Genomic DNA, 12,925 nt, shown 5'->3' on the forward strand with positions numbered 1-12,925 from the left:
ACACAAGCATATGCCCACTATGGGTTTTCTGCATATTTTATAAGCAGTATAATGTCACAGTTAAACTCAGAGTAATCAACTCCAGCAGAGTCAAAACAACATTCAGTACTTCTTTTAGCAATTAGGTAGATAGACCCACTATCAGAGCAGTTACCCAATAAATAGATGAGCAGTAGATCCCATCTTTAGCAAACCGGATCTTTAGCCCTTCTCTAGGGATTGCAGCAAGTGCTGTAGGGTGCAGGGTGAGACACTTTTGCACTCAGTGAGACATGCATTGGGTTCATTGATCTCTCTGATACCTGTCATTGTGAGAAATACTCACAGGAGTGGAAACTTGCCTGGGTTTCATCTATCTGTGTTTTCCGTCACCATCTCTCACATCACAGTGTGAAACACAGCAGTGAGCTCATTTTGAGATCTTTGCAATTAGGGCAGATGAAAGCTCTGCTGAATTATTGCCAGAACAGGACAAAAGCCAGATTTGAAGCAGCTGCCCTTTCTCTCCAGACTACCTTCTCTCGAGAGCCCAAGAAACCCCAGTACTCAAACAAGAGCTTTGAAATCTATTTATCACTGATTTCTAGTAGATTTATAGGGGTTTGTTTTGTTTTTTTAACACCGCTTCTCTATGAGATTGCACCCCTTCAGGAAAGTCCAACTGGTGCAAATTACCACCACGCTATTTCACCCACGGAGCCTTTGGAGATGGCAAGTCCAGGCAGCCTGGCAGGCACACGCTTTATTATGGCTCTCTGCCCCTGAAGTGTGGCCCCAAGCATTTTGAATCAAGATATCAAGGGTTCAACATGAGCCTTTGCTTCAATGTTTTCTAGTAAATCAAGATTTATTTTATTTTCCCACTCAGGGAAACCCTTACTTTCATTTTATAATCACTTCCAGCCGTGAGCAACAGACCCACCAACAACGCAGCTCAGCTTTAATCCCCAAGAGGCTGTTTACTGGAAATGGAAATTTCCCACACTTCCCAGCAAAGTCTGACACCAGGATTGCCTGGCAATGCAAATGCTGCAGTAATGGGAACAGAGGAACAGCACTGGCAGCATAACAGTGGAGAGTAAAAGCACTGACTAGTTTTGCACAGAATAGAGAAACAAGGAGGTTCCTCATTATCAAGGTTAATCTTGCGCATTGAAATTTTTATACCGTAGCAACTTTCTCATTATTCAACATTAGTCCTCAAAAATGATGCTCGAATTGAGCAAGAAACAGATGTGAAGATGACTGGTCTGCAATTACATTATAATGGATTATAAAAGGGCTGGCAAAGGGGCCACTTATATCATTGTCCCTGTCCATTAAGAGGTCTTTAGCCTGGCCTGTGAAGCTGGTCTTGCATTAAAAGTACAGAAGACAACGTGACTGCTGAGTGATGGGATAGTTACCAGGGCTGCTTTTACCAGGAAGCTGCAGTACTTCTCCTCCTGCCTCAGATATGCTTCTCTGGATGCTTGCTTAGGTCAGCAGGGTCTTTTAAAGACAAAATCATACAGAATTAGTGATTTAGACGTTTAGAAAACCATGGTAGCATGGGGATTTCCACACCCTGATTTCTGCCCCAGGGCTGCCCACATAGCACAGAGCTTCCCAGGCTTTGGAGAGAACAAAGCAGAGACACAACAGGAGCAAGCAGGGCACTGGGGTTGCACTTCAGCCCCATGGCTCTGGAGTGACACATCCCATGGACCTGACTGTGGCAGAGCACTGGCCTCGCTCAGTGCTGCAGAGGCCATTTCCCTCCCTAATTGGGACCGCATACCTGGGCCTGGGAACAACCTGTGTCCTAAGGGGATTTTTTGTTAGAAGAGGTTTAAGAGTGAGTGAGGAGGTGAGACTGACTTACTGCTTCAGGTGGCCATGCAGTGGGCAGCAGTAATAGCCACATCTTCTTGGACCAGACTGGAAGGCTGAACAAGAAGGACTGTTAGTCCAACTTCTATTCCTGAGTGACCAGCGTTCAATGACTCGAGGATGAAGGAGAGATGGCTTCTTCCTCTCCTCCCCAGTCCCAGACAGGTGGGCAGTATGCCACAACATGGACCTGACAGGGCTGCCCTCCAGGCTCCATCTTCCAACAACTAATCTCAGCTGCAGAGTATCCTCTGGGCTCCTCAGGTCAATGGGACAAACTCCACACTTCAGGCCTACATAGAAGACCTGAAAAAAGAGTGTTTTTTCAGTGAGACAACCCCACATGCTCAAATGCATCAACTCAGACTCTTCTGGCAGGTAGTGAATTAATGGGACAAACCCCAGGTGCCATAGCTTTCCTGACTCCAGTCTGAGCTCCAAGCTGAAGGCAATTATATGGAGATAAATGAAACACACAGAAATTGCATTTTTTTTTGTAAGAATCTGATGTGTGCAAAGCTGAGGTCTCCTGTGATGTACTTTCATGGGGTGTGTGCACAGCCATAAAAAAGCAAATTTACATTTCATCCAGTAGCCTAATTATTCTTAATGAAATGCAACTGGGACTTACAAAATTAAGTAACAAACGCAACAGGTTGTAATGATACCACCAGACTACTCAAAGGTTATTTTTAAAAGCTTCCATACTTTAAGTGGCCCGGGACACTTAACCTGTGCCAGTAAAGTCATAATGAAAGATGATGTCTCTGAACCGAGCTGGCCCTGCACTCAGTCTTGACTTTGGTCTGGAACACACCAGAGACATAGCTTTCTCACAGGGCTTCTGGCACTGACTGTGGGCAGTGAGCACGGAGACATTTTGACTCAGGGATGGCTGGGTCTGGTTAAGTCTTAAGTGCTATCTTGAACTGTACAGTTTGAGATAAATCCATGGTGATCCCATTTATGTTTTCTGTGGAAAACCCCATCAGTCCTCAGCCAGCAGGGAGTGATGTGCATAGTGACAGGCCTGCCAGGGACCATGCTAGGTGGAGGAGGAAGGGGTGTGCTGTTCCCCTGGCCCAGCTCCTGAACACAACCGTCACACCAAAGATCACACAGGAGGAGGGATCTCAAGTGCCTGGGATGCAAAGAAAAGGAACCGACTGCAACTTCTCACACCAGCTGGAGGTCTGCTTCTCCAGGCTGGGTAGTTGTGGGAAAGGGGTAGCATCAGGTCTCTGTCTCTCTTGCTGAGAAGAGGACAGCAGCTCTTCTTCCATTCCTTTCAGCTGACCTGTGTCTGCACCAGCTAAAAATCGCTGTTAATCACTCCTGTCCAATGTGTTTCTCATGCCAACAGGAGGGGTCCACTGCCTCTCCCAAGCCAAGGCTGGGATAAGAGCTTAGTTCCCAGCCATGCAAATATAAGCAATACAATGCTCATGATTTAGGAGGTACCTGAACTGTGCTTGTCCTGGTGAGAGCCTGAAATAATTCACTGGAGTCACCAGGAGACTGAAACTGGATTACACCACTTGAGCCCTCTGTATAACTTTGGGTCTGTCCTCTGTGTAGGCTTGAAGGTGATGCTACTTGATAAAGTTGACAGGCATTAGAAAGCTCACCAGTTTCTCACACTACGTTATGAGAGTGCCAGTGCACTGAGGAGCCCATGTCTTTCTCCTCTACCCAGATGGCTATCCACCCCAAGACCTCAGCAGTAAAAAGTGGCAATCACCCACAAGGTTGTGGGGATCCTTGCACAACTCCTGCAGCACTCCAGGCTGTAGAGGGACTCAGCTACTTGCTGCCCTGTTCAGCCCAGCCTCTCTCTCTCCTCCTTTTTAAATAGAATTTTATCATATTCCCAGTTCACTTTCTGGCCCCAAAGCACTTGACTACTGCAAAGCTCAGGCACAATTTTCTAAGCCACTGACCTGGACCAAGCTCTCCCTAGCCCTTGGTGCTGACTAGCCTTTCCAACAGGAGACTGTGGTGATTATTGCTATAGCAGCGAGTCCACTAGTGAAGTAGAAAATAAATAGACTTTATCAGGGTGGTAAATGATGGAGAAAATAGCATTCCCTTAGGTAGTGAGAGAAATAACATTAGCAACAGCAGAAGGACCAGCATCATATTGGAGCAGCATGGGAAGGTTGGCAATGAGCTGGTTATCCTTTCTCTTGTCCCCGTAGATCAGGTGTTTTTAGCATTGTCTTCATTACAAGGAGGAAGTTACTCACAAGATCACCATTCTTCTGCCCAGCTTGACCCACTTCACAGCCTGCCTTGTGCTTGTTTCCCTCTCTTACCTATAAACAGCCTTGGGGCATAAATTTTCACATGGATGTGGGAGCAGGCCAGAGAGGGATTCATAAATACATTAGCCACTGCAGAAGGATGTGCAAGGATTTGAGATCATACTGCCATCCATTGCTCTCCCAGGCACTGCTCTGACCTGGTGCCCCAAGGAGACCAGTTAGCAAATGCAGTGGGACCAAGCTATTTCTCTTTCTTGCACAGCCAAAGGACCACATGGCAGCTGAGCAGCCTGCACAGGAAATGGCTCACCTGCCACAGCAGCCAAGGAGAGGGCTGTGGTGAGCAGCACCTGGATGGAGAGGGTATGAAAGGCTTCCAGTCTCAGCAGAGCTACAGAAAGGGCAGCCCAAAAATCACCTGTCAATGGCAAGCACAACCAAGCATGACTTGTGAAAACTGAGTGGTTACAATCACTTGTTTCATACCTGAAAAGTGCAGACGATACCAGTGCTTGCTGCTGTAGCCCCCTCACGGGGCACATCTCCTCACAGACCATGCACAGGACTCACCACATAGAGCAAGAAGGGACAAGAGCAGTGAGAGGAGCCCTGCTCTCACCACAGCCCAGGAAAAGTACCCAGTGCTGGAGCCCAGGCTGTGCTTCACACAGGAGAAACAACTCAGGTCCCAGCTAACTAGCTCCTTTAGTAGATGAGGTATCAGTCAGGGCTGCAACACAGGTGGGTTTGGAGGCTCTGCGGCCATGTCTCACTGGGGATTTCCAGCTCCCTTGGCTCACCTGTTTGCAGTTTGCTGCCTCATTCCATGGACAGCAGCAGGATCTAACATCTCCCCTCACCATTGCTGCCAGACCTGAGCTGCCTCAGCCCTTGCAGATGAGGGTTGGCACAGGCAAAGGCAAGTCCTGCCAAGTTCCTCGCTCCGTGTTCTCTGCTTGCCCAGGCTGGCCAGGAAGAGCACATTGATAAAGCATGGTGCTGTGCTTGCCTCCTCCTTCCCAGAGGACACCAAGAGAGCTGGACACCTCCAGCAGCTTTTCATCTGTGAAGCAATACATGGGGTTTACAGAGAGGCTCAAGTAGCTGTCATAAGGATGAAAATTATTTGACCTTTTTTTTTACAGGGAGAGCTGCTATCCACATGCTGCCAGGGCAACTAAAGCATGGAGCTGCCTTTCCTTTTTGGGCCGGGAACCACAGAGACCTCCAGGTGCTGTGGTGCCTCACACACAGGGCCCTGGCATCACCCATGGAAGAGTAGACATCTCCACCCCACCTCAGGAGCCCCTGAGCAGCCGGGGGGCTGCACAAGCACTGCCCAGCCTGTTCCCACTCGCCAGGGCACTGCCCATCCCTGATGTATTCCTTGTTCTGCAGAAGGGCAAGAACTACACACTGATCCACAGGGCAGGATCCAGGCTGTGACCTGGACGTACATCTCATTTCTTCATCAGTACAAACGAGGATCTGGGTAGGTGGGCGCTGGATAGAAGCTCCATTAAGAAACTCTGCACTGTTGGGATCTGGGAGAACTTCAGGATGTATGGCCTGACTTCTGAGTGAGCCTACAATTCCCCTTCATGCTAAGTTCTGCACACAGCAGGATGGCACAAAACACTGTGGCACACGTTCAGGGCTTTTGATTCTCTTTCAGGTCCATTTTCAGTAGAGGTGTTTATCACCATCACGATCCCCCGAGTGAACTCAAACACTAGAAGGATGCTGGAGTATGTCTGCCAGGAAGAAGGGATTTACAATGAAATTAGTTTCTTTTTAATTTCTTTTTTTTTTTTTTTTGCTCTTCACACTCTTTAGACTTGTTTGACACACTCCTGACAGAGGCATAAAGCCTGACATGAAGAGCTTATGTCAGAATAACATGTCCAACCATCAAGAACTGGAACACACCAGCCCACATCTTTTCTCATGCTCAGGCTCCAAAAAAATATTTTTATATGCCAATATTCCAATATTTTTATATGCCCACAGTCAAATACACGTGCTGCACAGTTGCTCCTATATGACCAATAACTGGCACTCCAGGGGCAGTAAAACGTAAGTGGAGTAAGAAACTCTGGCCCTTCCACCTCCAGAAGAACTTGTTCATGGTTGGTCCTAAAGAAAGAGAACAAAACCAGGCACAGCACTTACTTTTCTTACTTTTTATATAAAATAGACATTTACATACATTTTCTTTTGCAAAGACTTTGAGCATAACTCCTTTATGTGAAATCTAGCCATTAATCCCACAGTGAAAAAAGCAAAGACTTTGCAAATTCCTGTATCGCTGACATACATCCAGCTAAGTGCGAATTTATTTTTAAAATATTTCTATTCCATGGGCTGCTTTCTTATTTTTGTTTTTCTTTTTTTTTAAAGATATGCACGACTAATTTAAAAAAAATTAGATACAGAAATAAGAACCATATGAACAGCAGGCAATGCAAACGACTCCTGCATGAGAGGAACACACAGAGTGACATCCACTTCAGGCAGAGATTTGTACAGTAATACAGTTGTAGAAGCCATAACTTTTACAGAGGATACCACTGGAGGTATTTTCCAGAAGAAAAAATTTTCAGCAAGTCAGTACAAGCATGGCAATGAGCTTTTGCACAAAGTTATCAAGGTTACCTGAAGCAATTTTGCCACCATAAAACACTAGTGAATGCCAAGCGCTTTTTTTTTTTCTTTTCCTTTTTTCTTTTTTTTTTTTTTTTTTTTTTTGCTGCTGGGTTTAAATACACATGAAAGCAAAATGGTGCATTTTGCTGCAAGAGACTGAAGGTTGGGGGAAAAAAACCCTCTAAGGGCTAATTTTGTCCAAAGATTGTGCATAATTGCATATATGAAAGATAGAAATTGAGCACTTGGTAAACTTAATCACAAAAAGATTGAGGAGATTTAAGCATACGCCAACTGCTTCACTGAATTGGAGGACAAGTGGGGCAAAAGACCATACAATGATATTCTGAATTGCCGAATTACTAAATCAGAATGACAATTATCTTCTTTCACCAAATATTGTACACCATATCTGGCCTGGCTTCTATAACTGCTGAGAAGCTTTCAAAGTTTTTAGATAATTTTAGGGGTATCCAGCCTCCCCTGCAAGTTAGGCTCTTTATTTTGAATTTTTTTTTTTTACTTATACTTCTTTCCACCTACACGCATGCACAGCCCCCTGTCCTCATCAAGATCTCTGGAATGAAGGCCATTTGCACTGCTGCATTCACTTACTGTTTGGCCAAAACAAATTGCCTACACATTTGTTGGAAAATCTAGTACAAGGATTCTATGAGAGAGAGAAAATACCCCCCCACTGCATAATTTATCCTGGGGGACAGAAAAAGGATGGAAGCAAAGAATGTTGGAATTTAAATGAGAAATAAAATAAAACAAAATCCATCAGCTGCAAATATTATTCATGGAGAAAGGAAAAAGCAACAAAATTATTATGTTTCTTATTTAGAATTAAAATGCACAGTGAGTACATGAGAGTCCTGTCTAACCAGCTTTCCATTAATTCTCTGCTTTAATATTAGTGAGCACTGAGGTTTAGCCAATGCAACTTGCAGAGAGCATGAACTCTCCCCCACCAGGCAGAGCTTCAGCCATTTATTAATTTGCAATCTCTGCTAACCATGCTGAGCACTGGACTTGGCAGAAAACAATGTATTTGTAACTCATTATTTTAGAAGCTGTGCAATGCTAGAGGAAGAGGACATTTCCTATGATTAATTAAGATAACATACAGTTTATCACAAGGTAAGTCGCTCCATTTATCTTTCACAATAGCATTCCATTTTGGTGGAGGTAACCCATTTCATATCATACTCCATTATTCTTCTTTGACTGCAATAAACCTTTCACATGATTAATGCCCTGAACAAACACAGCATTTCAGCACGGGCACCAACAAGACAGGGAGTCAGCTCAGAACTTCACAAGGGTTTAGCTGCTTTGGTAGCTCACGGTCTGTGCCATTCTCCAAATATGCTGCCAGTTTGCAGACTGTCATCCTGCATAGATGGGGTATAAAGTGCTGGTTCAAGAAAGTGGGGTTCATTAGTGAGCCCTCCTCTCTCCATAACTACCATAAACCCAGCTCCAAAACGTGGAGAGTCACCCTTTCAGCATATAAAAACTGGTCCACCTGGGATTAAAGTCTATGGATCTGTTATCTGTCCAATTCAGGCAAGTGGATGAACACATGCCATGCTTTCCAACCAAACCACCTCCCTTACTGGGAGGATGGTCTCATTTTTCTCCATTATTCTGCAAGTAAAACAGTGTTGCACAAATGGTAATCCTTCTCCAGGATCTGGGAGAGGGGCACCCAAAGTTATACTATAGTTCTATACATGCACCAGTTTTAAGAGGTCAAGATGGCTTTGATCGGGTTCTAGGACAAGAAGGAGACAATAATTTCTACCAGGTCTCTCAGGAAAGACAAACTAATATTTAAGCTGAAGTTAAAAACATAAAACTAAGTCTTCCCTCTCACAAAGCATTGCTATAAAAAAATACAACTTCTTCTGTATTTGAAAAAATACGTTTCATTGGCCACAATTTTAAAGCCACACACTGCAGTGAGGCTTGTAGAATATACAGTATTTATTTAATATATCTTTATGAGGCAAAGTTTATAGTTGATACGCATTTTTCAAGGAGGCATATCTCCCCCCACCCCTATCCCCCATGCTTTGGCTGGCTGTTGGAGCACTCTGCAGATGCTCCAGGGGGGGCTTTGCATGGTACCACTGTTTGGGGCTGCACCAAACACTGTTCTGCCAGCCTCCAAACTCACTGCCACGCGGTGGAACCACAGGCAGCCGGCCAACCTGGGATCATGGGGCTTTGGGGAAGCTGCTCTGAAGGCAGGCTCACCTTGGGGAGAGGCAGAGAGCTTTATGGTCCAGGTATCTCCGAATATCCCAGTAAAGAACTGGCAACAGCCTCGCAATGAATGACCCCATCTCCTCCTGGACATCTTGGTAGCCCAGGGCTGTGCAAAGCTATTTGTGCATGGTATCCAGCAGAGCACCTGCACTAGGGACCTGCAGAGACATCAGTTCAGCAAGTCCATGGCCACAAAAGTCGTGTGAAAAGACAAGAGAGGGTTGCTGACCCAGCTCCAGGAGCTCAAACCCGCCCTTGGCCATGCAAAGCAAAGTAGGCTGCTTGGGCTGGGGCAGAAGAGAAAATTTGCCAGCAAAAGACTTGCTTATTCTGGTCGCAGCTGATCCCCTGGAAAGCTGGTTTGGTGGGAGAGAGGCCAGAAACATGTTACTGCCTCTTCTCCCACAGTGGTCTCTCCCTCCCACCTCTGCCCAGCTGTAGGCACTGGCTGGTCTCCTTGGCTCTCCAAGCCCTGGCAGGGCAGACAACTGCATCAGTCTGGACTCCCTCTGAGCTCCAAACACAGCTGGAGTCACATCAACAACTTGTCAGTAATTTGACCACCAGTAGCAGCTAGACACCAAGCTTTGAAAATTAAACCAGTGAAGCCACCAGCACATCTGTCCCATCACACTGAGTGAACCTGGAGCTTGCTGAGGTGCCATGGCCAGCACCAGTTAAATCCGGGCACCACATGGGTACCTGCCACACAGGCTTTTCCTGACAGATGTGTTTTAAGGCATGGCATACCTAATCTCAGCTGTCCTTTACTAATAATGCCAAATCCTGGGCTGCTTTTCTGCAGGGACTGGCCACAGTCAAGCTCAAATAAAACAACTTTTATAGCAGTTTCCTGCTGCAAGAGGAACAAACTGATGACCTACCCTGGGTCCAAACCCAAAGGCGCCAAGCACAGTCCCACTAACACTGTCTGCAAACTGGTACAAACCCTGGTGGAAGCAGCAGAAGTACTGTTATTGCAGGGACAGTGTGGTCCAATGTGCTCTGCAGCCATTTAACTTGGAATCCTTAGATAGAATTATCTGAGTACGCCCCAGTGGTACTGCGTTTTAATAACTTCAGACAATACAAGTCACAAAGCCCAGCCATGTGGCCAGCTGTGTAGGATATTGCCCAATTCATATAAAACAGAGAAAATATATTAATTATTTGATTATTATAAGTTAAATAAATAAAGCTCAACAATATAAGCCCCAGTTTTGAAGAGAATTTGTTTTCCCACTTCAGTATTTAAAAATATAGATTTATGACTGATTGGCTATAGGTCATTTTCTGTATCTCTCAAGGGAGGGGGTGAGAACACTTTGACAAAGTGTTTTGTCAGCGTTATCACCATGATAAGTGGGTTTTGTCCCTGCATACCCATAGAAGAGCCTCCTTAGTACCTTTCCAGGCTAGGAAATCTTCCCTAATCTCTCTGTGGCTTTATTTTACCTCCTGTATTGATCTGATATGTTGTTTGGTTTTCATACTGGGGACTGAGCAGGAGGATAAATAATCCTAGAGCTTCCTAGATGCTTCCATTTTTTTCAGAGTAATAACTATTTGCCTGGAGGGAGAGGGCAAAGGATAAAGCCACATGATATTTGACAAAGCTGTTATCATGAACCTGAATTACTACAAAATTAATGAGTAAAACATTCAGGTTAGGTTTTCCCTCAAAGGATCTTTTGCCCTACTTGTGGAATCATCCTTCCAGGGCGATATTTAGATAGTTTCCCTTTCTATAGGATATTTTTCAAGTCTCATTTAGAGCTATAAAAGTGGCCACCATTTCCTCAGCATTAACCCCTTGGAACCTTTTTATGTGACCATTATGACCATCTTTCCTGTCTGCAGCAGGACCTGGCAGCACTTGCAATGAAGTCCATCAGTAGTACCCTACATGGACAAGGTGAGCCTGTGTTGAGTAAGAGGAGGTGCTACTTCACCCCTGCTGCAATGGATGAGTGCTTTGTCTCCATGGTTTCCCCAGTGACAACCAAGATATTGAAGGTACATGTCCCACCCACACTCCCAGCGTGATTAAAATGGGTTCAGCCTAAACATAAATCTTGATTAAAGGAAGGTTTTCATTAATTCTCCAGCATGTCCCACAGGAGTCAAGTGTCTCCTGTAACTTTGGTCAAACATAAGCATGCACTCAAAATCTGCCTTCCATAATTCTGAGTCCTATCAAAGTTCCTCCAGTATCACTCTGAGCAACAGGCTTCCACCATACTCTTCTCCAAGGGGCACGAGTGTCTTTCCACTGGTGACTCAACGCTATGTTTGGTCTTTTTCCTGGACTTCCTGAAACCGTTTCTCCAAGCGATCCAGTTTGGCCAGATTCTCCTTCAGCAGCTTGCTGTTTGGAACCAGCTGTAAGGCTTTCTCATAGTAGTCACGGGCAGTAACGTAGCTCCCCTACGAAGAAAATGAGTGACAGATCTCATTTGCATTCCCTGACACAGAAAATTCATTTCTAGGGAAAGGTGAAGACCATAATACAGGGGAAACAGGGTTTCTAAAACTTGACACTGTTAGGTTTACGAGAATACTTCTTCATTATGAAATAGATCACTGAGTGCTGTTTGTTAGCTTAAACTTGATGAAACACACAGGGCAAGAAGGAGATTTACATTTTTCTGTTATGTTGTACCAGAAGAGTTAATTTTACCCAGCAACAGGATAGCTTAAGGACATCACACAATGTGACTCCTTAAGACCCAAACCATAATGATATGCTAAAGTATTCAAAAAAATAAGCAACCACAGGGCAGGCTGTCTATTTCCATAATTTTATGCCAGTATTCTGCATTAGACAACTTTACTAAATTAATTAGGGAGAGAAGAACGTTAAAAGTCAACTCATGGTGACATTTTTCTCAGGTAGGTCAACAACTGAAGCAGGAAAGTTTTAGAGATGGGCAGGTTGTTCCTTGCAGCCTGCCCTTCTAAAATGTGAGATTTACATTACAGGATGCATATTAACAAGCAGCCTGGTTGGGAAATCCTAGTGGAGAGACTTTCCTCCTTTTTGGATAAAAAATGTCAGGGACACTCGCTGTTCACAAACATGCAACTCTTGGCAGTCTGAAAACAATTTAGCTTTCTATCCTGAGTAGTAGTCTCTGCACTTGACAGCTTAAGGAAAAGCAAAATTATCATACCTTGATGTGCTCGATGCCTCCCATATTCATCCAGGCCTGTGCTTGGTCTGGGTTGAGCTCCACAGCCCGTTTATAGCTCTACATAAACATGAAACATTTTTAGGTTAAGAGTCTGACTCTTCAAACAAAACCAGTGCTGGAGGGGAAAGAGAAACAAAGTTTCCTCTCCTGAAGCCATTTAAAATGTAATTTCAAATTCTTCTCATATAAAATGCACAAACTGAATTTCAGTTCCTTTACAGTAGAGGCAATATAATTTACTGCTTCAAGGCTGAGTTCATCTCACCAGTTTTTCCTGCCAACAGCACTGTGTGGGGAGCTGTACCTGCTGCTCTCTCCCTGCCCCTTGCACCACTGGGGTCTCCCACACATCAGGGTCATTTCCTTGGGCAGTGACAACCACAATGCCTGCCAACCACAAGCCATGTGGTTGCTCTTTATCTGCAAGGCTTTAATTTGGAGTTGGCAGCATACTACGGTACAGCCACTTGCGTGGATGTTTCACAAGGACCTGAGGGCAGTGCCATTGCTTCTGCCATTGCGGGAGAAGAAGCAGCAAGGACCTTCTGGACACTGTCAAACAGCACTGTTTTTACAGTCTCACAACAGGAAGGGATTCAAACGAGGACTAAACATCTCTAGGATATTGAGACTATTCAGAACTGTCCTAATATTCTCTGAATAAGAGAATAA

At 44.8% G+C, this 12,925-nt stretch overlaps 1 protein-coding gene across 2 annotated transcripts in view; it reads right to left on the minus strand.

Annotated features, from left to right (window-relative positions):
• Positions 1-6,304: 6,304 nt before the first annotated feature.
• Positions 6,305-12,925, minus strand: part of TMTC1 (transmembrane O-mannosyltransferase targeting cadherins 1) — a 145,790-nt gene continuing 139,169 nt past the window's right edge. For both annotated transcript variants that reach the window (XM_064654637.1, XM_064654636.1), the window contains exons 19-20: positions 12,233-12,310; positions 6,305-11,486 (exon numbers count right to left, since the gene is read on the minus strand). In XM_064654637.1, the coding sequence (XP_064510707.1) occupies positions 11,346-11,486; positions 12,233-12,310 (219 nt within the window). In that variant the 3' untranslated portion in view covers positions 6,305-11,345. The remainder of the gene's footprint in view (positions 11,487-12,232; positions 12,311-12,925) is intronic.

Source organism: Pseudopipra pipra, chromosome 5 (assembly GCF_036250125.1).
Source record: "Pseudopipra pipra isolate bDixPip1 chromosome 5, bDixPip1.hap1, whole genome shotgun sequence".
Taxonomy (NCBI): Eukaryota; Metazoa; Chordata; class Aves; order Passeriformes; family Pipridae; genus Pseudopipra; species Pseudopipra pipra.